This window comes from Peromyscus eremicus, chromosome 13 (assembly GCF_949786415.1).
Source record: "Peromyscus eremicus chromosome 13, PerEre_H2_v1, whole genome shotgun sequence".
NCBI lineage: Eukaryota > Metazoa > Chordata > Mammalia > Rodentia > Cricetidae > Peromyscus > Peromyscus eremicus.
Genome location: NC_081429.1, coordinates 3,170,205 through 3,194,558, shown reverse-complemented (window position 1 = coordinate 3,194,558; position 24,354 = coordinate 3,170,205). Strand labels below are relative to the sequence as shown.

Sequence of the window (24,354 nt, the reverse complement as noted above, 5' to 3'; positions counted from 1 at the left end):
ACAAAAAAAAGAGTTGTCTTGGTCATGGTGTCTCCTCACAGCAATAGAACAGTGTCTAAGACGGTGGCCATTATAAGTACCCTTATTTGAGACAGATGACCTAAAAACTATCTTCTTGGAATGCAGTTTGATTTGTTTAAAAAAGAGAGGAAGGCTGCAGATCTGGAGCTAGTATTGCAGAGCTTAGGATGGGAGGCCAAGGGGGTTACTCTCCTGCTGGGCAAAGCAAAGCAGCAAGGTGGAGAAGACATCTGCTTTTCTCAAGACATGGAGTTCACTCGGCCATCACGAAAACCTGTGAAGAGCTGCCTTGACGGCTGGAATCCCAGTACTTCCTGAGTCCACACATCAGAAAAACCTGCAGCTTCACCATCTATCTATTGGTGGTTCCACTCCACCCTCACAACTCGTACCTCTAAGCATTGTAGACTGTGCTCTGATCGCTCTCTCCAGCTGGGTTGTAACCACTAGGGAGGTTAGAGCAATAGTTCAGACTGGTGAACTTTAGCACTGGCAAACATTTGGTGGGCCTAGAACTAAAATATGTAGGTCATTGAATGAGAAGACAGATTAGATTACCATAAATAAGAGAGAGGAGGGAGCTCTACCAAAGATAAAATTCTTGTGAACTCAAGTGCTGTTAAATGACACGAAAATTATTATTATTATTATTATTATTTTCTTTTTTCGAGACAGAGTTTCTCTGTGTAGCTTTGGAGCCTGTCTTGGCACTCGCTCTGTAGCCCAGGCTGGCCTCAAACTCACAGAGATCCGCCTGCCTCTGCCTCCCGAGCGCTGAGATTGAAGGCGTGCGCCACCACCGCCCGTCGAAAATTGTTTTTAAATGCAAAAAGATATAATCATTGAGAGAATGCCTCCCGCCTCAAACACTTTTATATTTCTTCTCCGTACTTCCCAACTAACTGTTCGATGCTGGAATTGGGGATGAGAGTGGGTGGTTGGAAAGAATGCAGGAGTGGGCAGCCACTAGGAGTTGGAAGACAGGAACGGGGGTGGGGGTGGGGGGTGTTGGGGAGGAAGCAGGAAGAATCTGAGTGAGATGAAAAGCATTCCCTACTCAAGAGGCCAAAGGACTCATCGCGGCTGCCCCATTACCTCATCGCAGCTGCCCAACGCTACGACACGGGCTCTGTTACCGTCCCCGCTTGCAGAAGACAAAACCGAGGTTCAGAAGGGAGAGGTGACCTTCCCAGGACGCAGAGCGAGTGCGGGAGGGGAGCCGCGTTCAGAGGGCAGCAAGGCTGCGGAAACACCCGAAGCGCGGAGGTCCCGCCCCTCCACGCCGCCGGCAGCCCGCACCCACCAGGGCGGGGCGTCCGAAAATCTCCTTCCGGGCGGTGCGGCCTCCCCTCCCCCGGCCCGCGCCGCGCCGGGGTCCAGCGGCTCAGGGGTCCCGGCGACCTCGGCCGCGTTCTCCCGGCCCCGTCGGGCCCGCGGGCGCAGGGAGGCTCGGGCCGCGGCGGCCCGGGAGCGAGCGGTTCGGCTGAGTGCGCGCCCGGCCCCGGCGGGAGCGGTCCCGGGGGACGGTTGGGGGAAGGGGCCCCGGGGGCGGCCACGCGCCACTCACGCGTCGAACTTGTTGTTCATCCTCTCGCCGCCGCTGTCGCCACTGCCTCACGGAGTGACTTCCGCTCTGCCCGGTCCTTTCGTCAAGGGCCCGGCTACTTCCGGTTGGCGAGCCGCTTAGCGGAACGTTGGCGCGCAGGCCGAGTGCGGGGCCTCTTTCCCTGAAGGGCGGCCCAGTCCCTGCGCCAGTCGCGGCCCGCCTTGCACCCATTGTCTGGTTGCCCACTACCACCTATAACTCCAACTCCAGGGTTCTGACACCCTCTCATGGCCTCCAGTGGGCACACTCACTAATGTACCCATAACCCACTCCAGGTACATACATCTAGTTAAAAATAATAAATATGCATCTTACAAAAAGGCCTTGGCTAGGCCTGCTCGCTGGCGGTCGCCTTCGCGAGGTATTGAGCGCTGTCTACGCAGCCGGCCGTCTGCTTTAACCCCGGTGGATTCCAGGGGAAACGTCAGCACAGTAACCCTCAGTAAATGGTACCAAGTGTTCGTCTCTGAGAGCTGATCCTTTGCCCTTGGTGTCCGTAGTGGACGAGAAAGTACTCCAAACAAATTTGTTAGCCTGGCTCTTGGGAAGTGGAGGCAGGAAGATCCAGACGAGCCGGACCACCATAGCGAGTTTGAGGCCAGCCAGGGATACATGAGACCCTCCCTGCCTTGGGTGAAGGAGGGAGGTAGGGGAAGTCGCACCAGGGTGACAAACTTAAAGACATTTACTGAGAACGGAGATGGTCTCATTTATCAAATTGCCTCCTCAACTGCGGTCTTTGCCCCCACACTCTTTAACGACCGCCCCAAACACATCACAAGAGTGAATAGATTCCCTAGTTGGTGATGGATCTCCAAAGCCACCCGCTGTGCGTGTTCCATTGTTAGAAGCAAGGAGAGGCAGAGGTTAATGTTTATTCCTGTAGAAGTTAATGTTTATTCCTGCGTTTACAGGTGAGGAAACGTTCTCCCTGGACTGGCCCATGGTTGCCCCCTGGTCACCCAGTAAGGCCATGTTTTTCTCCCCAGTTAGACCTCAAGGGAGTATCCTAGTTCCTGATACATTGCACAAGGGAAGCTGAGGGAGCGCTCCTGTCAGGCCCAGCCCAGTCCTAGCTCTGCAAGTGCCCTGGCTTTTGAGAAGAGAGGGAAAGAAAGGTGCATTTTCAGGGCTAGGAATCTCCATTACAGTGTCTGAGATTGAGTCAGAGGTGGGAATTTGGACCCTAAAGGAGTGGTCTAGGTAGTTCCTCTTATTCTGGAACCCAGCTTGCTCATGTGAAATGTGGGTCAGGTGAATCTTCGTGCCGTCCGTAATGTAAAGAACTTCTAACAATGGAAAAAGATGATAAAACTTAAGAATTTTTTTGTGATCAGTGGGGGTGGGGGAGGAGTATTACATCAAATGAATGGGAAAGTATCATTGAAGGTATGTTTTTGAGGCTGTGGTACCCAGAAGACAGACAGGTAGCTGAAATGGGTTACATTTATATTCCACACCTCTAGATCCTAGTGCTTTTTTAAAAAAGGTTTATTTTCATTTTATGTATACAGGTGTTTTGCCTGTGCATACATCTGTGGTCCATGCCCATGTGTGATTTGCAGAAGCCAGAAGAGTGTGTTAGATTCCCTGGAACTGGAGTTGCAGGTGGTTGTGAGCTGCCATGTGGGTGCTGGAAATCAAACCCAAATCCCTTGGGAAAATATCCAGTGTTTTTAACCATTGAGGTGTCTCCCACCTCCTCACCCCCTCCCCTTTTTTTGAGACAGTATCACTGTTAGCCCTGGAAGGCCTCAAACTCACAGTGATTGGCTTCTTTGCCTCCCTAGCGCTCAGGATTAAAGGCATACCCCTCCACACCCAGCGCTGGTTTCTTCTTTTGAGGGGAGGGTTGAGACAGAGTTTCTCTGTGTAACAGTCCTGGCTCTCCTGGAACTCACTTTGTAGACCAGGCTGGCCTTGAACTCACAGAGATCTGCCCTCTAGTGTTGGGATTAAAGGTGTGCACCACCACCCCCTGCATTATTATTATTATTATTATTATTATTATTATTATTATTATTTATTATTATTATATTTGTTTGTTTTTCGAGACAGGGTTTGTCTGTGTAGTTTTTGGTGCCTTTCCTGGATCTAGCTCTGTAGACCAGGCTGGCCTTGAACTCACAGAGATCTACTTGGCTCTGCCTCCCTAGTGCTGCGATTAAAGGCATTCGCCACCGCCACCTGGCCTACATTCTTCTTTGAAGAGAGGTTCCACATCTCCTACCAACCTTCTTCCAGAGAAAATTCACAAAAGGGGAGAGAGAGATTGGAGCTGGAGAGATGGCTCAGTGGTTAAGAGCACTTGCTTTTGCAGAGGACATGAGTTCAGTTCCTAGCACCCATTGTCTGGTTGCTCACTACCACCTATAACTCCAACTCCAGGGTTCTGACACCCTCTCCTGGCCTCCAGTGGGCACCCTCACTAATGTACCCATAGCCCACTCCAGGTACATACATCTAGTTAAAAATAATAAATATGCATCTTACAAAAAGGCAGGAGGAAGTGTTCTCAGGCCTCAAAGGGTAAGACTTTACCCAGCCAAGGGCATTATGAAAAGCAGAACCCTTAGGGCTTCAAAGTGACTGGGAGTCAGTAATGCTGTGCTGAAGTGAGAGGATGTAGGAAGTGTAACACTGGGGCCAGCAGGAGCCAGCCATTGCCACATGATCCCAGTCCCAAAGTCATGAGTGACCACACCCATCACCAACCACTCCAGAACTCCCCTGTCTCTTTATTTCTCTCTCTCTCTCTCCCCAGTGATGTATGGGTACTTCCCAAGGTGCTTCTGCGATACACACTCAAGATCCCAACACGGAGTACAGCTCCGTAGACAGCATGGCCCACAGAGCTGACTCCAGGGCCCCGGGGTGATGGGTGGGCTCAGTCTGGCAAAGGCAGGTAGGGGCGGGGGTCTCCAGGGAATGGCAGGTCAGGCACCCGATTGTAGTGGGCCATGAGGAAGATGCCGGCAGTGCCACAAATGAAGAGGGAGAGCATGCCTAGGAAGCAGACACGGTCCAGCACTCGGCCCACCAGGAACCACTCCTCATTCCCCTGAGGGCAACAACACATTGTGGGATAGAGGTGTGACCGGGCAGCATCTAGCCTGGCTCCCTCTTTCACCGTTAGGTCCACAGCTGGCCTCCTTCTCTGTTCTTCAGCCTTTTCACCCCGTCTAAGTACCAACCTGTCTTCTTTCATGGTCTCTGTCCCAGTGGTTGCTCCCTCCTTCCCCCTTCCCAGCTCTGCTTTTTCCATCCCCAGACCTAAGCTGGACACCCCATTCATCCTGCCTCCATATTACACTAGAGTACTTGCCCACCCTGCCCCAGCTTACACTGTCAAAGTGACTCTGCTGGTGCCGGGCACGGGCCATGAGGTTACAGGCATCCACGCAGGCCTGGATGGCCGGGGAGGCTTGCTTCAGGCTGCTACAGAACTCCTGGCTCTGCCTCATTTCTGGACCATTTTCTGCTGGGGAAATAGTCAGTGGGAGAAAGCTAGCAGGGATCTGGTTTCTCCCCAGAAGCCTGGCTGTTCTCTCCACTTGAACACTTGCCCAGCACTTCTCTGCTGTGTCCAGCTCCACATGCATTAACGGGACAGGGCTGTCCCCAGTGGCACCCCTTGGGCCTCACCTAGCTTCTCCAGTGCTGCCCGCACCAATCCATTGCGCTGCCTCTGTCTGAAGAGGAGTTCACTGCGGGGGAGGTAGAGACCCCCTTCCTCCCGAGTCGTGATGGGCCACCTGGAGGAGGAGCCATTCTGGAGCTGCAACCTGGCATCCTGGACAGCAGCGGGGGCCAGCGGGCGAATGTGCATCCGTAACAGCTGGGGCAGGAGCCTCAGGAACACCTGTAGAGTACCAGGGTTGCTCTGGTAGGTCCTGCTGGGGCAGCCAGGCCAAGCTTGAGGGGATGGGCGTGAAGTCAATGCCTGTGGGGCAGCGACAAGGCCCTGGCTCAGCTTGACTGCTTTCTCCTGGACACAGGACCTGGGCTCTAAGCGTTTGTGACCTTTAGAATCACCAGGGCACTTTTTTCAAACAAACAGACCCTTACCCCCTGCCTGCCGCTAGAATACACTAGGCTCCTGGGATGTACCTAGGGAATCTACATTTGTAACACGATTCTCAGCTGTCTGCCAAGTACACAGACAGCTGGGACAGAATCCTCTCTCCTCTGCTTTCTGGGAACTGGGTAATATTGGGTAAGCTCCTCAACCTCTCTGTGTCTCTGTTTCCCTATCTGTTCAATCAAGTCAATACATCAATACCCTCTCAAGGGTCTTTATGAATGTTAAAGAAGTTAGTACATGCAATGTATCCCTGGCCATTGGTATTATCATTTGCCTACTTTAGGCCTGAAGATACGTAAGGCATAGATTTGCTGCTGAATTTGGGAGTAGGGAACAGGGATGTGGAGGGAGTCACGTGATTGGGAAGGACAGATGGATGCCCAAGTGGCCAGGGAAGTGCCTTGCCTTGCGGACCCCCCGGGCCATGGAGTGTGTGTGTGGGGACCGCAAGGACACATTGAGCACGACCACAGAGTTCACGACGATGAGGATGGTCACCACCATGAGGAAGGTCAGGTACCTGTCCAGGGTCAGGCAAGCAGGAGGCTGAGTGTCCCTTAGGCACCTCACACCCAGGCGCCACCCACCTTGCTTCCCTCAGGTCCCCTGGCGAAAGGTCATGACAAACGCCTCAGGAAGGGAAGGGGGTATTGGGGATATAGCCCACTGGTAGAACACTTGCTTAGCAAGGCCGTGGGCTCCACCCCCTGCATGAGTGGTGAGGGGCAGGAAGCAGGTGTGAGGACTGGCCTTACTTGCTGATGAGCGGCACGTCCTGGGAGGTCTCAGGCACCTTCTTGGCCACAAGGAAAAGGAAGACGGTCTGGGCCAGGAGCACGTTGGTGGCCACTGTGCATTTCTGGCCGCCCGCTGCCCATGACCAAGATGCACTCAGAGCAGGTCCCCACACACCCCCTGAGGAACTTTCTCACCCTACAGGGAGCCCACTACCCTTGTCCTAGGATTGTGGTGCCACCCTGTGCCGTGATCAGGCCTGGCCTCCCCCATGGGCCCATGTGCTGCTGCCCTCCCACAGTCCCGGGTACCCTTGGCAGGAAGGAAGTAGATGAGGATGGCGACAGAGGAAATCAGCACGCAGGGGGCGATGATGTTGATGACGTAGAAGAGTGGCTTCCGCTGGATGAGCAGGTAGAAAACCACCTTTTGGTGGCCTGCCTCCTCTGCTGGTGCCTCAGAGTCCAGAAGCATCTTAGCTGGTCGATGCCGGATGGCCCATTCTCCATTCTCTGTGGTGAGCACAGGGGATGTGACCTGGGTAAATGCATGGCCTGAACAACCAAGTCATGGGCACCAGTACACAGGGAGACAAGTGGGATGGGAGACTGAATATTGAGTCCCCCTCCCAAAATTGGAGTAATTATTGTAGGAAAAGTCAGAACATCCCTGGATCCTTTTTTTGAATGTATATGTTATATATATATATATATATATATATATATATATATATATATATATATACACATGCGTGTATGTGTGCACATGTATGTATACGCTAACATGTGTGTAGATGCATGTGTGTGTGTATTTGTATGTATATATACATGGAAGTCAGAGGTTGACATCAGGTGTCTTCCTCAATCACTTTACTTTTTATACTGAGACGAGGTCTGTCATTTGAACCCAGAACCTTGCTCTGGGAATCCCTTGTTTCTGCCTGCCTTGTGCTGGGATTACAGGCTGCCTGCCACTTTTAGCCAGCATTTATGTGGGTTCTGGGGACCTGAATTCTGGTCTTCTTGTATGTGCAGTAAGTGCTTTACCCCACAGAGCCATCTTCCAAGCTCTCCTGCCTTTCTCATTAAAGATGGTCTCACTGTGTAGTCTAGGCTAGTCTCAAACTTTCAATCCTTTGGAGGGCTGGGATCACATACATGTGCCACCAAATCCTGGCTTTCTGTTGGGATCTTTTGAAAACCGTATTCTATGATACTGCAGTTTTCATTGTGAGGTGTGTGGGAGGGCACAGCCTTGGTCTGGCAGGGGTTCCCAGATGGGGTTACCTGTGAAAGCCTCGGGGTCAATGAAGATCCATTCAATGGCTTGTCCATCTTCCTGGCTCAGCTGCAAGTTGATCTCACTGGTACTGTAAGTCTGGGACCTGTGGGTCAGGAGTGGAAAGAGGGTAAAGTGAGGCAAGGGAGACGTGCTCATGAGGTCACAGACACAGTCATCTGTGGCAGCTGTGGGCACTGGCTTTGACATACACAGTGTCACACCCTTAGTTCTCCATCAGGCCCTAGTGGTGGCATGCAGGGGAACACAGACTCTCTGGTGCTACTTCCTGGCCAATGGGCTCAGGGCCTCTCTGTCCCTCCTACTTCCACCAAAGACCATAGAGTAGAAACACAAGCCTCTCATAAGAGAACCCTTGGGGTCCTACCAACTTCCCAAGACCTCTTGGAGTCCTGCCAATTGCTCCCAAGACTCCCATTCACTGCTTATGGATGAGGGAACTGAGATCCAGAGGTCCCAGGTGTGGCTCGGGTCACACGCTAGCTTTGGCCAGCTTCTCTTTTCCAGGACAGCCCACCTGTCTATGGTTCTATGTGTATGCAGGCACGCCTGAGTGTTCTTGCCCGCATACTCCAGACATTAGTGTTCTCCCTTGGGACAGGGGCAGGAAACTGGAGCAACGAAGGAGGGTGGGTGAGAGGACTTAGCAGGAGGACGTGTTCAGGTGTCACGACCTGAATAGGTACAGGTCACCCAGCTGTCCCCCCCCCCAGAGCTCCCCACTCCATCAGTGGTCTCACTGGAAGATGAGCGAGCAGTTCTGCCAGTCGAAGGGGAAGTAGGTGACAGCGACGGAGCAGGAGGAGCGGAAGATGGCAGGTGGCAGCCAGTAGATGCAGCCGTCAGGGGACACGAGCACGTTGCAGTAGAGGGCCACCTCGAAGACGCCGTCCACGCTGTGTGCATAGGCCAGTGTACAGAGCTGTGGCGGAGATCCCACAGCCCAGACTAGCTCTCCGCCTTGCATGGATGGGCTCTGAGGCACTAGTCCCCCAGACTGCCACATTCCTGATGGGCCCTGCTCTGCTCTGGACCTGAGATGAGTCAGAGCCTCCACAATCACCTCCTAATCCCTGCTTCTCTTTCTCAGTGTTAATAACTACAGTGATGGTAAAATAGCTAACGCTATGAAGCTCTTGCAGAGTACCTGACCTTGAACGAACCATTTTTGTGTGTCACGATGATCTCTCACCATTTTCTTGGGTTGTTAAAATTGGCTCCTGATCGCAGGGATGGGAAAAGCCCAACCAGATGGCTAACACATTACAGGAAGCCAGGACTAGAGTCAAGTCTGGTGCCCTGGACCAGTGTCTATGCTTGGGGTCCCACCCTCAGCCTGGCACCCAGCTATCCTCTTCTTTCTCTTTCTCCAGCTCTCCTCATCCTGCCGGACCCTGGTATCCTTCATGTGCTGCCCAAGCCCCCTCCTCACTTGTTCTCCAGCACGATATCTGGCCGCCAGACCATGGTGGACGGCACCCTCAGTATCCACAGGCCTTCGTAGTCTTGTGGGTCCCAGCTCAGACGATAGTCACACCACTGCTGCGGATGAAGAGGCAGTTGCCGGGCCTCTGCCCTGGGCTACGCAGGGCTGGAGAGTGGCAAGCCAGCCTGGAGGGCCCAAGAGGCCGGGCAGAGGGTGGGGGACAGGGCAGGGGCAGGGACGACCGAAATAAGCAGAAAGATACAGCAGTGGCTTCTTACCATTTCTATCCAGACATTGGTCGTGAGAGCCTCCTCTCGCTCATTCTGGGGTACAGAAGACAGAGCTAAATCCCCTATACCTTCCCTCCTGAGGACCCTGGTGCCCATCATGTGCACCACCCCCCCCCCCCCCCCCCCCCCCCGCCGCAGCTCACCAGGGAGATGAGGTTGGTCAGGGTAAGTTTCAGACTGACGTTGACTACATCTGAGTCATGCTCAGCAGGCCGCAGATGGGGGTCGTAGTTCCGCATCAGGTCAGCAAGCAGGCGCTCCTCTTGGTTGAGGCCCTGGGCCCCTGCAACAGACAGGGAGACTCATTCTAGAGGAGCGAGAAGCACAGAGGGACAAGGTGGAGACTCAGGATGCTGGGGCTGGGGAGAGCACAGACAACCCCCAGACTCTCCACCCACTGTAGCCTGGTACTCCTGATCTGTTCCTTCCACACCCCCCACCCTAGGTCTCAGATCCCCTCATGTCACACCCAGGCAGACAGCCAGCAGTGGCAGGAGAAGCTGAGGTCCCTGGTCTCCACGCATGGTGCCTCAGCTCTGCTCAGCAGCGGGTGGGACAGTAGCTCTCTAGGTCTGGGGGATGGGGTAGGGTGGGCTGAGGTGTCGTGTGTCAACCTACATTCCCATCCCAGCCATCCCTGCCAGCTCTAGCTGGCCCCACCAGCTGTCTGACCACAGCATTGTCAGCTGTTCCAGGATATGTACAATCTGGGCTCAGATTACCTGGGCCAGCCAGGGGAGAGGGATGGAATAGTCCCAACAGAGACAGGACACTCTCAAGACTGTCTCAACAGAGACAGCCCACCCTCAAACTTAGTTGCTTCGGTCCTACCCCTATTTTTCCAGCTAGGAGACCCAACAAATGGCCAAGGACAGATGGAGGTGGGAAGGGAGGTGGTGCTGAGGAGGCTGGTGGTGACTGGTCAGGTACCCTCATTCTGTCTCAGGGAGGTGTGAAGGTGTTGTGTAGTAGCCCAGTGCCTTTGTGGGTCACTCACTTGGTCCACTGGACCAAGACACAGGAAAGAAGCACCTACAGAGTGTCTACCTTTTGACAGTGTCATATCCTGTTTTCATTTACAAGTACCTAGGCTGCATCTTGGGCAGCATGGGACTCATAGGCCACCGACTGGAGAAGGCTGCAAGCATGTTGGAAGACTACGGCATTGACAATAAGGGGGCCATGGCAGCTTCTCCCATGCCCTGAGACAAGGGACACAGACCCAGCAAGCTTTGGGATTAGGAGGGTTGAGAAGGATCTAGAATGTGGGGGATTCTTGTACTAAGCCACCTGTGGACAGTGGCTTGTCAGTCGGGCTGCAGTTCATAAAATGACCAGACAAATAATGCCAGGTCCTGTGCGAGGCTGGGGAGGTCCAGGGATGTGTCAAGCTGCTTGGGAGACTCATGGGCCACTGGGGCAGGCAGGCCAGACTTTAGGATGTGTCCCCAAGAGCCAGAGGAGGGGACTGCAGGAGAAGGAAGGACTGGGGAATGAGTCCTATTTGCTTTGAGGCTCGTCACCATCAAAGGACGAGGTTGGGGCTGGTCTAGGAGCAGGGACTTGCTGCTGCTGGCTGTGTCAACACTTGGGCCACCTGTCATGTGGCCGACTGTTCCAAGCAGTCTGCTCAGTGTGTATTAGTATTTGGCCCTTAAGTGCTACCACATGGAAGCTGCCCCAGCCCGCACTGGATACCTCTGAATGTCTAGGAGACATCCCCCGCCCTACCAGATGGCTGTCACAGTGCAGTGTGTTTTAGAAATGAGAAGTCAGGCTCAGAAGCCGGCGCCCTGAAGGGCCTCAAGTCCCTCATGTCCGCCAGGACTCTGTGGACGCCAGCAGGGAGTGGTGGGGGTGCCATCTTCTTCCACCATCTCTCGAATTGACCCCTCTTCCACTGGGGACCTTGTGGGTGGCTTGTCCTTGGTGCCAGATCTGCACTGGGTTCCTGTTTCCTCTGAAAGCTCCTGTTTTCCTGCAAAGATTCACTCACTAAACACCTGGGAGACACGCTTTCCCTGGAGGGTCCAAAGCCAAAGGTTCCTTTCCACTTCCGAAGCCTCTGGCCTTCTCATTTGCTCTCTGGTGTCCCCAAATGCATTCCTTCATTTTTTTTTGGACATCATTGTCTCCGACTCAGCTCCCACCTGGCTCCCCTTTGCCAAGGATGAGCAATGGTCTCTCTAGTCAGGAAGTGGTGTGAGCAGTGGCCACCTGCCGTTCCTCTAGCCCCTCCCCGCTTGCCTTGCCACAAGTGTCCTGGAGAGGAAGGGGAGAGTGGTCGCTCCACTTGTCTCCCCTCTCCTTTGTGCTCTAGGAGAGAGGTCTGGGAGCTGGCTTGTCCTTCTCTGCAGGGCAAGTCACTTAGGAGGGGTGGAGCCTCCTGGGAGAGTCTGGTGTGGAGAGGGAAAGCCTACTAAGAGAGAAGCACGCGCATGGGTCTCTTCATTCCAGATGCTTCTTTCTTGCCACCACCTGTGACAAAGGCTGGAGAAGCTAACTAGTGACACCTCCTCCTCAGTCCCCACAGGGAGCCAGATCGAAATGCAGTGTCGATGCTGTACAAATAGTTGTCACGCTTTATGGATCAGTAAATAATAACAAGAAAAAGTCTGGTTACAATCCAGGCACAAACTTTTCCTCCACACATTTTTAGTCTGTGGCTGGCTCAATCCGAAGATTCTGAACTTACAGACATGGCTCACATCTCATTGATCAAATCATGACGCGACTGCATTGGTTCACAAAGGAGCCTGGTTTGAGGTTGTTGTTGGCACGTTTGTTTATTGTCAACTTGACACAAGCTAGCATTATCTGGGAAGAGGAACCTCTCAGCTGAGAAAAGGTCTCCATCCAGATTGCCTGTACACAAGTCTGTAGGGCATTTTCTTGGTCAATGATGGATGTGAGTGTGAGCCCACTCACGGAAGGCAGTGCCACCCCTTGGCAGATGGTTCTGAACTGTATAAGAAAGCAAGCTGAGCAAGCTATGAACAAACAACCCAGTGAGCAGTGCTCCTCCATGGCCTCTGCTTCAGTTCCTGGCTCCAGGTTCCTGCCTTGAGTTCCTGGCCTGACTTCCCTGTATGATGAACTACAACTGTAAGCTGAAATAAACCCTTTCCTCCCAAGCTGCTTTTGGTCGTGGTGTTTGATCACAGCAACAGAAACCCTAACTAAGACAAGATGCTCCAGAGGTTCATAGGAAGGTTTTTTTAAAAAAAAAATTATATTATTATTGTGATTACGTGTGTGAGGAACCTACACATGCTATAGCCATGGTGTGTGTGTGTAGGTCAGAAAGCAACATTTCTTTTGTTTGCTTTTGAGACAGGGTTTCTCTGTGTAGCCCTGGCTGTCCTGCAACTCTCTCTATAGACCAGGCTGGCCTCAAACTCAAAGATCTACCTGCCTCTGCCTCCTGAGTGCTGGGATTAAAGGTGTGTGCCACTACACCTGGCCCAGAGAGCAACATTTTCCAATGTGTTCTCTATTCTGCGTTTATTTGGGTTTGGGGGAAATTAAACGTGGGTTGTCAGGCTTTCCTCGCAAGAGCTTCTTCTCACTGAGCTGTCTCACTTGCCTCCCGCCATGTTTTCATAAGCCATGCTTATGACTCGTTGCATTTTGTCCTCGAAGCCTCGTTCACTCGTAACTGATGTGCTATCCATTGAGAAGACTGGTGGTTCTACTGGACTGGGGAGTACAGGCTTACCCAACTGCCTCCTGGGAAGCTGTTTGATGGATGTGACATCCTGGGCCACAAGGAGACGGGGTTCTAAGTCAACCATGGAGGACCAGTCCTGACGGCTTCTCAGGGTGCTGATGAGCTGCACAAAAGGCACCCTCGGTTGAGTATGGCATTTGGGGGTTGTCACCTCTGGAGAGTCCACAGTCTCAGCTGGAACAAGGAGGACTAGTTGGTGGCCCTGCAGCCCACCGTGCCACCATATGGCAGGGTTCCAGGAGTGTCACTGAATGGCCCAGAGACGTAGCCAGTAACAGCAGCTCTTTGTGTATAGGAATGGCTGGATAATTCTGGGGAGTCCTGGACTCCCTGCTTCTCTGGTATGTGTCGGGACAAGCTGCTCTTCCTGAACTTCACCTTGAGTTTGTAGACAGTTCACTCTGGATGCAATTAGGGTTGGTTTGGGGTTGAAATGGGTTTTCCTTTTCCTCAGTCACATCTCGAGATGCAAACCGTTACCTGCTGCTGTCAGGACCAAATGGCATCACCACTTCACTGTGATGAAATAGACTGAGTTGTGATAACCTTACATCAGTACAACAAGGAGGCAGATAATTGGGCCACTCTCTCCTGTCTGGACTCCTCTCTGCCACAATGATAGGCTAGGATGCAAGAATCCTGGGACAAACCCCTCTGACTGTGTCCTGCAACCCAAGCCCACAAATGAGGACCAGGGTAAGAAATGACCCTTGGAGTTCCCTAGGTTTCTGGAACACAGGTACTTTTACCCCAGCAAACACACTCAGTGTTAATCACAACTTGAGAACCGGTCTGACCGCATGCATAATGCAGATGAAGACTCTGCAGCTAAGGGCTGGGGTGCAGCTGACTGATGGGAATGCTCGCCTCCGTGCAGGCCTGTGGGTTCCACCCCAGCATCATAAATCCCAGCACTCGGGAGGCAGAGCCAGGTGGATCTCCGTGAGTTCGAGGCCAGCCTGGTCTACAGAGTGAGTCCCAGGACAGACTCCAAAGCTACACAGAGAAACCCTGTCTCGAAAAACAAAACAAAAACAAACAAACAAACAAACAAAAAGACAACTGGGTACACATTTAAATTTGAACTTCAGACAATTCTTTATCATAAGTGTGCCTCAAACATTGCAAAGCAGCCCTGGTTTGGGGAACCTGGGGACAAAGAGGAAGGGAACTGGTGTAGGGATGCCTTAGGGGGGCTGGGGCCTGGTGCTCTAAGATATGTGTGACTCAGGCTGACGGGGCCTTAATTGATGCCAAGCATGACCCTCCCACACCAGTTCCCAGCTTCTCAGAAGGACCCAGATAGAAAGACCAAGGAATCAAGGGCTGGCAGATGACACTCAGGACAGTCCCTCACTATATACAACCTCCTTCCCCTGGGGACTGGAGACGGGGTCCCCCTTTTGGCCCCGGGTGGGCACTGGGAGCCCGAGTTTGAGGAGCAGGTGGGGCAGGAAGGCACAGAAACAGGAAGCTCAGTTCTGACCTGCCCCGGAAGGGAGCAAGGCAGAGAAGCGGCTCAGGCTGAAGGACCTTCCAGTGCTCTTCCCAAGAAGCCAGTCCAGTGTCAGCTCCCTGGTCCCTGAGCAAGCCCCTTGCCTCTCCCCCGTCCCTGGGGCCTCCCTCCCACTGTGTCCACTCTCAGTCCATCTCAAGGTCCCCCTCCTTTATTTGGAAAGGAATTGCTCCTGGGAGGGGGCCTCTCCCTACCATGACCTCAGCCCAGCACACGGCATCAATTAGGCTCAAGCTCACGGCCAGGAACTAACTGCTGTTCTCAGACTACTGTCTTCCTGGCTGCCCACTCATGCTCGCTCTAGATGAAGCGCCTGTCCTTCTCATCATAGGAGAAGGGGTCCCCGGGGAAAGGCTGGGGTGGGGGCTGGTTGTAGACACCCTGCAGGAAGATCCAGGCCGTGCCCACCACCATCACGGGTGTCACCACAAACAGGCAGAGACGGTCCAGTGTGCGGGCCACCTGGTTCCAGTTGTCCTTCTCCTACAAGGAAGGCCAAGACACCATGGGGTGAGGGAGGTCCTCAGACTGCAGGCCCATACCCCCAGAAATGGAGGCACATAGACTTGGCTTTTATGTGTCTGTGGGGGCCACCTCAGGCTTGTATCAGATAGGGTTATGACAGGCTGCCATCACTCCCAGTAGGGGCCCAAGACATTCAGGGCTGTTTCCAGCCATGTATGAACAGGGTATATAATGAAGAACTGTTAAGAAGTTGCTTAAGGGGCTGGAGAGATGGCTCAGCGGTTAAGAGCATTGGCTGTTCTTCCAGAGGTCCTGAGTTCAATTCCCAGCAACCACATGGTGGCTCACAACCATCTGTAATGAGATCTGGCTCCCTCTTCTGGCCTGCAGGTGTATATGCAGAGAGAACACTGTATACATAATAAATAAATAAATCTTTTTAAAAAATTTGCTTAAGAGTAGACAACCCAGTATGGCTGCCTTTGAAAGGTCTGGGGCTGGGCTGGGAGTGTAGCTCAGTGGCACCGTGCTTTCCCAGCATACATAAAGCTAGTACCACAAAAGTAGCATAATAATAAAATGAATATAATCAACACCTGACATGGTCTGGAGTATCTTAGCAGAAAGGAGGGACCCTAAGAAGTACTTAGAATGTGTCCTGGTGGGGTAGGGTCATATGTCTGTTTGGGCCCCCCACCTTGTGCCTCACCCAGTGTGGGGCTGTGGGGTTTCATGAAGGAGTTCTGCCTTCCTGGGAGAACATACATCAAGGGATCCTTACCCACCATGCATCTCTTCATCTAAGTGGGCATATGAGACAAGAAGTATATGAGGGGAAGACAGAATTCCCTTGATCGGTATACCATGGTGAGCCCAGGTCACTCACCTCATTGTAACTGTTTTGGTCCCTCATATGGTTGACGATGAAGTTTGCCCCATCCACAGCTGGCTTCAACTCGCTGAAGAGCTCCTGTTGTGCCTGCTCAGAGCTTGCTGGGGGCCTGCCTGTAGACATGAGTCAGGGGCAAGGGTGATGCCTATCCATGCCCACTGCCCACACATGGGCCAAGCTCCAAGGCTACCAGAACTCACGGGCTGTGGTGAGGCGCCGGGCCAGCCCATGGCGCTCTGACTGCTTCTCAAACATGAGGTCACTGCGGGACTTAAGGGAGAAATACTCCTCGGCCTTGGAGATGTATCCCAGGGAGCTGCTCCTCCGGATGGGAGTCCTGGGGCCAGGATCGTCCTCTGCTGGGTGGGACATGTGCAGGAGCTTGGGCAGGATCTCCAGGAAGAACTTGAACAGTCAAGGGGATACAAGATAGGCCATTTCACAAGTGTGGAGTGACTTTTACACATTCTGGTGTCTCTGGTTGCCACATACAGCTCCCAGGCTGACCCCATCATCTGTTTCCCAGATCCCCCACTGATTGGCATGAAGGATGCTGTCAACTCTCCCTCATTATTCAGACAGAGCAGAACTTGGTCACTGAAAATAAATATTAAAAACAAAAAGCTGAGGGTGGGGATATATACCTTTACTCCGAGCATTCAGAAGGCTGAGGCAGGAGAATTAAGAGTTTAAACACACGCTTTTTTTTTTTTCTTGGTTTTTCGAGACAGGGTTTCTCTGTGTAGTTTTGGTGCCTGTCCTGGATCTCACTCTGTAGACTAGGCTGGCCTCGAACTCACAGAGATCTGCCTGGCTCTGCCTCCCGGTGCTGGGAATAAAGGTGTATGCCACCACCACCTGGCTGAGCATACACTTTATCACAGAGCCACACCCCAGCCTCCTCCTTTTCCTCCCTCTCCTCTTTCTTCTTCCTCTTCCTCCTTCTTTTCCTTTTCTTTATTTGAATCAGGGTCTCCTGTATCCCAGGTTAGCCTAGAACTCACCACGTAGCTGAGAATGACCTTGAACTTCTGATTATAGGCCTGTGTCATCAGCTGGGTTCACATTCAGTATTGGGCCTTGTGCATGCTAGGCAAGCACTCTACCAACTGAGCTCTATACCCATCCCCCCTCTTTTTACAAGCTGTATAGTAAGACCCCGTCCCAATAAATAAAAGTCCGAATGTTGAGCTCTCCCTTCAAGCAATTAAAGACAAACGCTGTTGAAGAGCTAGAGCCATCATCCCGAAGACGACCTGTTCCAGAAGAGCCTGCCGGCCCGGAGAGGCTTAGAGCAAAGACAGGCTTGTTCCAAGCACCCTGTCCTCTGTGTCCTCACCAAAATTTCTGCTTCATTTTGTTTTACTTTTAAAATTGCGTTTATTTGTGTGTGTGTGTGTGTGTGTGTGTGTGTGTGTGCGCGTGCGCACGCGCGCACAAGTGCTTGTCTCTACCTCCTGCAGGAGCTGGTCCTCCCCTTTATACCATGTGGTCCTGGGAATCAAACTCAGGTGGTCATGCTTGGTGGCAGGTGCTCCAACCCACTGAGTCACCTAACTGGCCCCTTATTTTTTTTAAAGTTTAGTGGAGCCGGGGATTGAACCCAGGTCCGTGTTCTGCACCACAGGACCAGTGCTTCTGCGGTACCCCTGAGCATACTCATCATTCCCAGTGCTCGTCCTGGCCAGGACTCGGTTTCCAGCTTTAGGCAACGCTCACCTTCTTGACTCCCTCGGACAGCACATGGGTGCTGGGTGTTCGGAAGTGGATGTTGAGCACGATGACACAGATCACTACAACCATGGTGACCAGCACCATACCGAAGAGCAGGAACCTGAGGGTACACACCATGCCTGGAGCTGGGGACTAAGGGCCAGGGGCACGGCCAGGGCTGGGTGCGGGCAGGGCGATACTCACTTGCCTACCAGGGGGATGGCCATGGATGTGGCCGGCAGCCTCTTGGAGATAAGCAACAGGAAGACAGATTGGGCCAGGAGCACCGAGATGGCCACTGATGTCTTCTCTCCACCTGGAGAGTAAGACCTAGCTGGAAGCTCACAATTCCAGTCCACAAGGTCCCCCCATGGCAGGGCCCTACTACCACTGTTCACAATACCATGATGAGTATCATAGAGTACAGCATCCTGTGCCTGGGTTCAAATCCTGACTCTACAGCTTATTAGTTGAGAGATCTGGACAAACCTTAATCTCAAACTCCCTGTTTCTCAAAGCATTTCAAGCATAAAATTAGGTAAGTGATCAACACTAACTATATGTTTGCCCAGCCCCTGAGCCCCACTCAGAAAGTTCCCAGGCATCCCAGTAGAACCCCAACATGCAGTTCCTAAACCAAAGGCCAGCCAGGCCTGCCTGCCATTCCTGCTGAGTTACACAATGCCATCCACAGTCATTGCTCCTCTCACGGGAAGAGAAGGGCAGGGCTGGAACTCCTGTGCTAGGTGGCCTAGGGAGAGGCTGCCAGGGAGACAGGGAGTGGGATGTGAGGCTCACAGTCGCCTGGCAGGTAGAAGACCAGGTTGATCATGAAGGAGATGAGCACACAGGGTACCAGGATGTTGATGATGTAGAAGAGAGGCTTGCGGCGGATGATGAGGTAGAAGGTGATGTCTTGGTGGTTGGTGCTGTCCATCGGGACACTGGGGTCCACATTGACCTTAGCTGCCCGGTGGACTATCTCCCATTCACCGTTCTCTGAGGGATGTATAAGGACAGCTTGGGATCAAGCTGGAGGAGGGAACCCATGGGGCCAAGGACTCTTGGGATAGAATAAAGGGCCAGGGTGGAGCAAAGCAAGCTAGGGTCTTGTCTGAGGGAGCTGAGGCATGGAGGAGTCGTAGGTACTGTGGGGTCTGTCTCTGGGGGTTAGACTAGCAGGTTCAGTCTCTGAGGAAGAAGTTTTCCTTTGTGACATTTCTGGGGGGTTCTTTTATGGTTTTTTGTTTGTTTTGTTCTCCCTCCCTCTCTCTCTCTCTCTCTCTCTCTCTCTCTCTCTCTCTCTCTCTCTCTCTCTCTCTCCTCCCCCCTTGGGAAAAAACCCAGAAGCTGAAGCCATACAGGGTTCAAATAAGGAATATATTTTGGCTTAAAGGCATCACAAGGGTCTGGAGAGATGGCTCAGCAGTTAAAAGCACTTGGCAGCTCTTCCAGAAGTCCTGGGTTCAATTTCCAGCACCCATATGGCTGCTCACAACAGTCTATAACTGTAGTCCCATGGGATCAGATGCCCTCTTCTGATATGCAGACATACATGCAGATACATAAAATAGATAAGTAATTTTTTTAAAAAAGTTATAACAAGTCAAAAGTAGGTTGTGTGACAATTAAAGATAAAGTTTTTAAAACTCACTGTCAGGAGCCAATGAGATGGCTCCAGGAGTCGGAAGATGTCTGCCAAGCCTGATGGCCTGAGTTCAGTCTCTGGGACTCCGGAAAGGAGAGAACTGACTCATGCTAATTGCCCTCTGACCTTGACACATGTGCTATGGCATGGCTCGAATCCCCCCCCCTGCCCCGCAGAGAGAGAGTAAACAAAATATTATATATATATATATATATATATATATATATATATGCACACACACACACACACACACACACACACACACACACACACACACATGCTCTCAGTCCTAGAGTTTGCAGTTCAGGCTGGTATCATGGTATCACTATGTAGCCAAGGCTGCCTTTGAACTCGTGATCCTCCTACCTTGGCCTCTGAAGTACAAGGATTACAGGTATGCACCACCACACTGGCTTTTCTTCCCCCCTTGTTTTGTTAGTTTTTTGAAACAGGTCTTGGCATGTAGCCCTGGATGGCCTGAAACTCCTTGTGTAGACCAGACTGGCTTTGAAATTGGGCAGCTCTGTTTCTGCCTCCCAAGTGCTGAGATTACAGATTACCATGCCCTTTTGGGTCTGTCTTCTAGGTTAAAAACCAAAGCTCCAATGCCATTTCTTGGCCATTCTTCCTTGGCCTAGATCTTAGGGAGAACATTAGATGAGTTTAAAACTCCCATCTAGGACGTCCCAACCCTGAAACTGAAAGACTCAGGTTCTTCTTCTGGACAGGGCTGAGCAGGGAGCCCCACAGAGCTGAGCTTGTCCCAGATGCAGTATGTGGTGGCTTACATCCATCCATGGGACCCCCAGTCACATCTCCAGGCTGTCTAGGTACAGGAAGGCCCGATCACCCCTGTATCAGCCACATCCATCCTCAGGGACCCTGCCATACTCACAACTATGTCCTGAATGTGTTAAGGGTAGTAGTGATGAGAGGGTCCCTGCTTCCTTCCACTCTGACTCTGGAGTCTCTCTGGGTCAGTAAACGCAGGTGTGTAGGCTGTGCTGGCATGCTGTCCCTGCCTGTACACACGTTGGTGTCCTAGCTGTGAGTGTGTGAGGTGCTGGTGTGACTGTACATCCACCATGTATGTGTCTTCAGGGCCAGTCCACCATGGTGTCTGAAGTACCTGTGAAGCCCTCAGGGTCAATGATAATCCACTCGATGGGGTAGGTGCGGCCATCTTCTTCCTCCTCCTGCTTCAGGCTAAGTCTGATCTCCTTGGCTGTATACTTGAGTGAACTGGAGAGATCAGTAGGCAAAGAATGACCATGAGTCTCTGGATGGCACTTCTGAGGGCAGGAGGTGGAGGCAGAGAGGGGAAGGCTAGCTGGGGAAGGCCCCATAGTCTGAGAGGATTCTGGTCAGCATGGGCCAGGGCCTCTGCCTGAGAGCATTTCATTCACCACCTCCCGCCCCTGGCAGGGTGTCCTGGACCGAGAGACATTCAGGTGGACGCACCTGAACTTGAGGGAGCAGTTCTGCCAATCAAAAGGAAAGTAGGTGACCGAGATAGGGCAGGAGGAACGGAAGATGGATGGTGGCAGCCAGGTCACAGAGCCCGAGTTATAAACGAGCACATTGCAGGCGAAGGAAAGCTCGAAGGAGCCGTCATTGCTGTGGGGTGGGGACCACGGTCACTGTGTGCCCTGGGCAGTCAGGAAGGGGAGGAAGGGAGGGCAGGCAGGGTCCGAGGTGCAGGCTGAGGGGCACACGGAAGGGGAGCAGGACGAGGGAGGGAGGTCTGGGTCCTCTCAACTTGTTCTCCAGCACAATCTCCGGCAGCCACACCATGTCGGAGGGCAGGCGCAGGACAGTGATGTTTCCAAACTCTTCAGCATCCCATTGCAGCCGGCTGTCTACCCAGGCCTAGAAGTCCAAAAAGGACATCAGAAGTGGCTGCCCTGTCTACCCTCCCCAGTGGTCCCCACTTCTCTAGGGAAGATGGAGCAAAGCCTGCGAGCTGGGACAAAAGAAATTTGGAGGAGACAGGTAAGGAGTGAGACCTCAGGCCTGTCACCAACAGTTGTGTAGGATGTGTATGACACCACTAAGGAACACAATTTCCATCCTGGGAGGCTGGTTTTGATGTCATAAACTCTACCAGTTCGGATATTTTGATGAGAAGAGTGACTTCTAATGCAAATAGGGACCGATGTGGTGGTGTACACCTTTAATCCCAGTGGTCAAGAGGCAGATGCAAATGAATCTCTGTGAGTTTGAGGCTAGCCTGGTCTACATCGTAAGTTCTAGGCTAGCCAGGGAAATAGGGACAGAGAACCCTGCCTCAAAACAACAATGAAGCAAGTCAGGACAGAGTGACAATTTTAGCACAGGGGAACCCTAGTCTTCCCGGACATGTCCTTGGAGCTGGCAGAGGCCTCGCTGGGCTCTGTGTAGTCAAGCTCTCCCAAAGGAGTGTCCGCAGGAGCTTGTGGATCCCTAGCAGAAGTGAGCACAGGAGGCCGGAGCCTTCAGCGGGTGTCCTTACGTGATCTATCCACACGTTGGTGGTGAGGGTCTCCTCCACTTCTTTCTGTAAGCAGATAAGAGGGCTGTTGCCAGAGCTTCTCACCAGTCTTTCACCCAAACTCACTCACCAGGCATCCAATCGGCCTGGTTCCAGGGGACCATGGCATCTGGAAGGGCCAGGGCCTGCTGGAGCAGTGAACAGAGGTGGGTCGGCAGACTACCAAAGCAGAGGGCCGAAGGCTGCTGCGGGGAGTCCTGGGGGAGCATAGCGACCAGCAGCGACAGTGGATGGCAGAGCTGCTGGCTCTGAGTGGCTGAGGACTGCGATGCCATCCGGCATGGAGGACACTCAGGCATGTCTCACGGAAGAGGAGCTGGTCAGCCTAGAGCAACCGTCCATTCTCTCCTCCCTCTCCCCAGTCTGTCCCATCCCAAGTGGTCCACTCACCAGGGAGATGAGGTTGGAGAGGGTGAGACTTAGTGCGACATCCACTCTGTCCTCCTTGTGAGCTACCGGCCGAAGTTCCTTCTTGTAGCCCTTTTCCTTGAACAGGTGCTGGATCAGCCGTTGCTCCTCATTCAGGCCCCAGCTGCCTGGGAGGGTCAGGGAGAGGGACAGGGTGCTGGTCACTGGACCCAGAAAGGAAGCTTCCCTGTGGTCCTGCTGGGTCAGGGCAGAGCAGAGGGAAGCCAGCTGCTCCCTGAGAGTGGGGTACCTGAAGTTAGGAAAGCCTGAGTGGGAGTGGGAATTAGGCATAATTTTAGGGAGGGCACCATGCAGTGGTGGTGGGGGGCAGGTGGGCATAGAGAGTCCCCAGTAAGGGAGTCATGTCCACCCTTACCACACACAAGGGCAGCCAGCAGCCCCAGTATGGGCACAGGCCCTGCCATCCCCCACCTCTGACTGGAGCTTATTATGTCTTCCACTCAGCCTGTTGGCTGTGGAATGGAACAGGTGCTGGGGCGGCTTGGGGGTTTGGAAAGAAGGGGCCGGAAACGCAATCTGATACTTCAAGGCTGGTGATGAGGGGGTGGGGCTTGCCAGCTAGGGCAGGATGCAAAGATCCCAGGCTGGGATTGTCACAGAGAGCTGGGAGGGTGGGGGCTGGGAGGGTGATGGAGGGTAGAGACACATGGTGTGTGTGTGTGTGTGTGTGTGTGTGTGTGTGTGTGTGTGTGTGTGTGTGTGTTTGCGCACACTGCACGCTGGTAGCCATGGATAGGGTGGTGACACATAGGCCAGCAGCTGCCGCTGGGAAGTGTGAGCATGTCAGTAGCTGCCCTGCTCTAGCTTCTTTTGTGCATATGGTATATGTGTGTGGTATGTGTACACGTGTCTAGTGTGTATACATGTGTGTCTGTGCTTGTGTGCGGCCTGTGGAGATCAAAGTCTGTTGTTCTCCATCTCATCTGTTTCTAAATAGTCTATTAAATATTAGTGTGTGTGCACGCGCGCGCGCGCGCACACACACACACACACACACACACACACACACACACGTGCGCACACCCCACAGTATGTGTGTTCAGAGGATAACTCGCAGACGTTTCTCTCTTTCTGTAGAGGGTTCTGGAAGTGAACTCAGGTTATGTCGGGCCTGTAAACCAAGCACTGTGGCCAGTTGAGCTGTCTGGATAGCTCTCTACCTTTACTTGTGAATTTTTTGTCTTTAAAAATATTACATTTAAGCCAGGTGGTGGTGGTGTATGCCTTTAATCCCAGCACTCGGGAAGCAGAGGCAGGTGGATCTCTGTGAGTTTGAGGCCAGCCTGGTCTACAGAGCTAGTTCCTGGACAGCCAGGGCTACACAAAGAAACCCTGACTCTAAAAACCAACAAAACAAAACAAAACAAAACAACAAAACCCCAAAACAAACAAACAAGCCCATGTTTATTTATTGTGTGTGCATGCCTGCATGTGTGTGTGTGTGTGTGTGTGTGTGTGTGCATGCCTGCATGTGTGTGTGTGTGTGTGTGTGTGTGTGTGTGTGTGTGTGTGTTTGTTTCATGGCACATGTGTGGAAGTCAGAGGATAACTTGAAGGAATTAATTCTTTTCTTTCTCCATGTGGGTCCTGGCAATCAAACTTAGGTTGCCAGGCTTGGTAGCAGGTGCCTTTACCTGCTGAGCCATCATGCCAGCTCATTTCTTTTCTTATTTATTTATTTATTTATTTTGTTTTTTTTCGAGACAGGGTTTCTCTGTGGAGTTTTGGTGCCTGTCCTGGATCTCGCTCTGTAGACCAGGCTGGCCTCGAACTCACAGAGATCTGCCTGCCTCTGCCTCCCGAGTGCTGGGATTAAAGGTGTGTGCCACCACAGCCCTGCCATTTCTTTTCTTTATTTAATTTTAACTGAAGGTCCCTTACCTTCCCTGCTCCCATGAGTAGCCAAGACCAAGGGAAAAGGGAGGGGGACCCACTGGGCAAGGAGGGGTCATTCTACAAGTTTCCATTCA

General features: G+C 52.6%; 3 protein-coding genes across 10 annotated transcripts in view; all 3 read right to left on the bottom strand.

The window, feature by feature from the left end:
- Positions 1-1,697, bottom strand: part of Eif4e2 (eukaryotic translation initiation factor 4E family member 2) — a 30,453-nt gene extending 28,756 nt beyond the window's left edge. For 3 of the 4 annotated variants that reach the window (XM_059277898.1, XM_059277899.1, XM_059277895.1), the window contains exon 1: positions 1,589-1,697. In XM_059277898.1, coding sequence (XP_059133881.1) covers positions 1,589-1,608 — 20 coding nt within the window. In that variant the 5' untranslated portion in view covers positions 1,609-1,697. Of the gene's footprint in view, positions 1-1,116; positions 1,429-1,588 lie in introns of those variants that run through there. The other variant, XM_059277897.1, reaches the window with a different exon arrangement.
- Positions 1,698-4,514: 2,817 nt separating this feature from the next.
- On the bottom strand, positions 4,515-9,985 carry Chrng (cholinergic receptor nicotinic gamma subunit). 2 transcript variants are annotated; one of them, XM_059278464.1, is made up of 12 exons: positions 9,931-9,985; positions 9,605-9,744; positions 9,450-9,494; positions 9,178-9,287; positions 8,486-8,641; positions 7,733-7,830; positions 6,758-6,958; positions 6,467-6,581; positions 6,117-6,231; positions 5,273-5,489; positions 4,972-5,105; positions 4,515-4,688 (listed from the first exon to the last, which is right to left on the bottom strand). In XM_059278464.1, the coding sequence occupies exons 1-12, from the start codon at positions 9,983-9,985 to the stop codon at positions 4,515-4,517; spliced, it is 1,560 nt and encodes a 519-aa protein (XP_059134447.1). The 2 variants fall into 2 exon arrangements, with proteins under 2 accessions (XP_059134447.1, XP_059134448.1); XM_059278465.1 differs by lacking the exon at positions 8,486-8,641.
- A 5,022-nt stretch (positions 9,986-15,007) lies between these two features.
- Chrnd (cholinergic receptor nicotinic delta subunit) lies at positions 15,008-22,788 on the bottom strand. Of its 4 annotated transcripts, none has more exons than XM_059278459.1 (12): positions 22,740-22,788; positions 22,346-22,491; positions 21,917-21,961; positions 21,185-21,294; positions 20,887-21,042; positions 20,555-20,667; positions 18,576-18,776; positions 17,982-18,093; positions 17,784-17,898; positions 16,265-16,469; positions 16,059-16,177; positions 15,008-15,190 (listed from the first exon to the last, which is right to left on the bottom strand). In XM_059278459.1, the coding sequence occupies exons 1-12, from the start codon at positions 22,786-22,788 to the stop codon at positions 15,008-15,010; spliced, it is 1,554 nt and encodes a 517-aa protein (XP_059134442.1). The 4 variants fall into 4 exon arrangements, with proteins under 4 accessions (XP_059134442.1, XP_059134441.1, XP_059134443.1 ...); XM_059278458.1 differs by having other exon boundaries at positions 22,346-22,520; positions 22,745-22,788; XM_059278460.1 differs by lacking the exon at positions 21,917-21,961.
- Between the last annotated feature and the right edge of the window lie 1,566 nt (positions 22,789-24,354).

What these genes read in the sequence shown, in the direction of transcription:
- Chrnd (XM_059278458.1), bottom strand. Translation starts at nt 22,788, where the DNA reads ATGGCAGGGCCTGTGCCCATACTGGGGCTGCTGGCTGCCCTTGT. An exon ending in AACTGCTCCCTCAAGTTCAG is followed by an intron (nt 20,668 to 20,886) that starts GTGCGTCCACCT and finishes TGATCTCTCCAG; the next exon opens with TTCACTCAAGTATACAGCCA. An exon ending in GCCATCCCCCTGGTAGGCAA is followed by an intron (nt 17,899 to 17,981) that starts GTGAGTATCGCC and finishes GTGTACCCTCAG; the next exon opens with GTTCCTGCTCTTCGGTATGG.
- Chrng (XM_059278464.1), bottom strand. Translation starts at nt 9,985, where the DNA reads ATGCGTGGAGACCAGGGACCTCAGCTTCTCCTGCCACTGCTGGCTGTC. An exon ending in CCAATGTCTGGATAGAAATG is followed by an intron (nt 9,288 to 9,449) that starts GTAAGAAGCCAC and finishes CTTCATCCGCAG; the next exon opens with CAGTGGTGTGACTATCGTCT. An exon ending in GACGTGCCGCTCATCAGCAA is followed by an intron (nt 6,232 to 6,466) that starts GTAAGGCCAGTC and finishes GACCCTGGACAG; the next exon opens with GTACCTGACCTTCCTCATGG.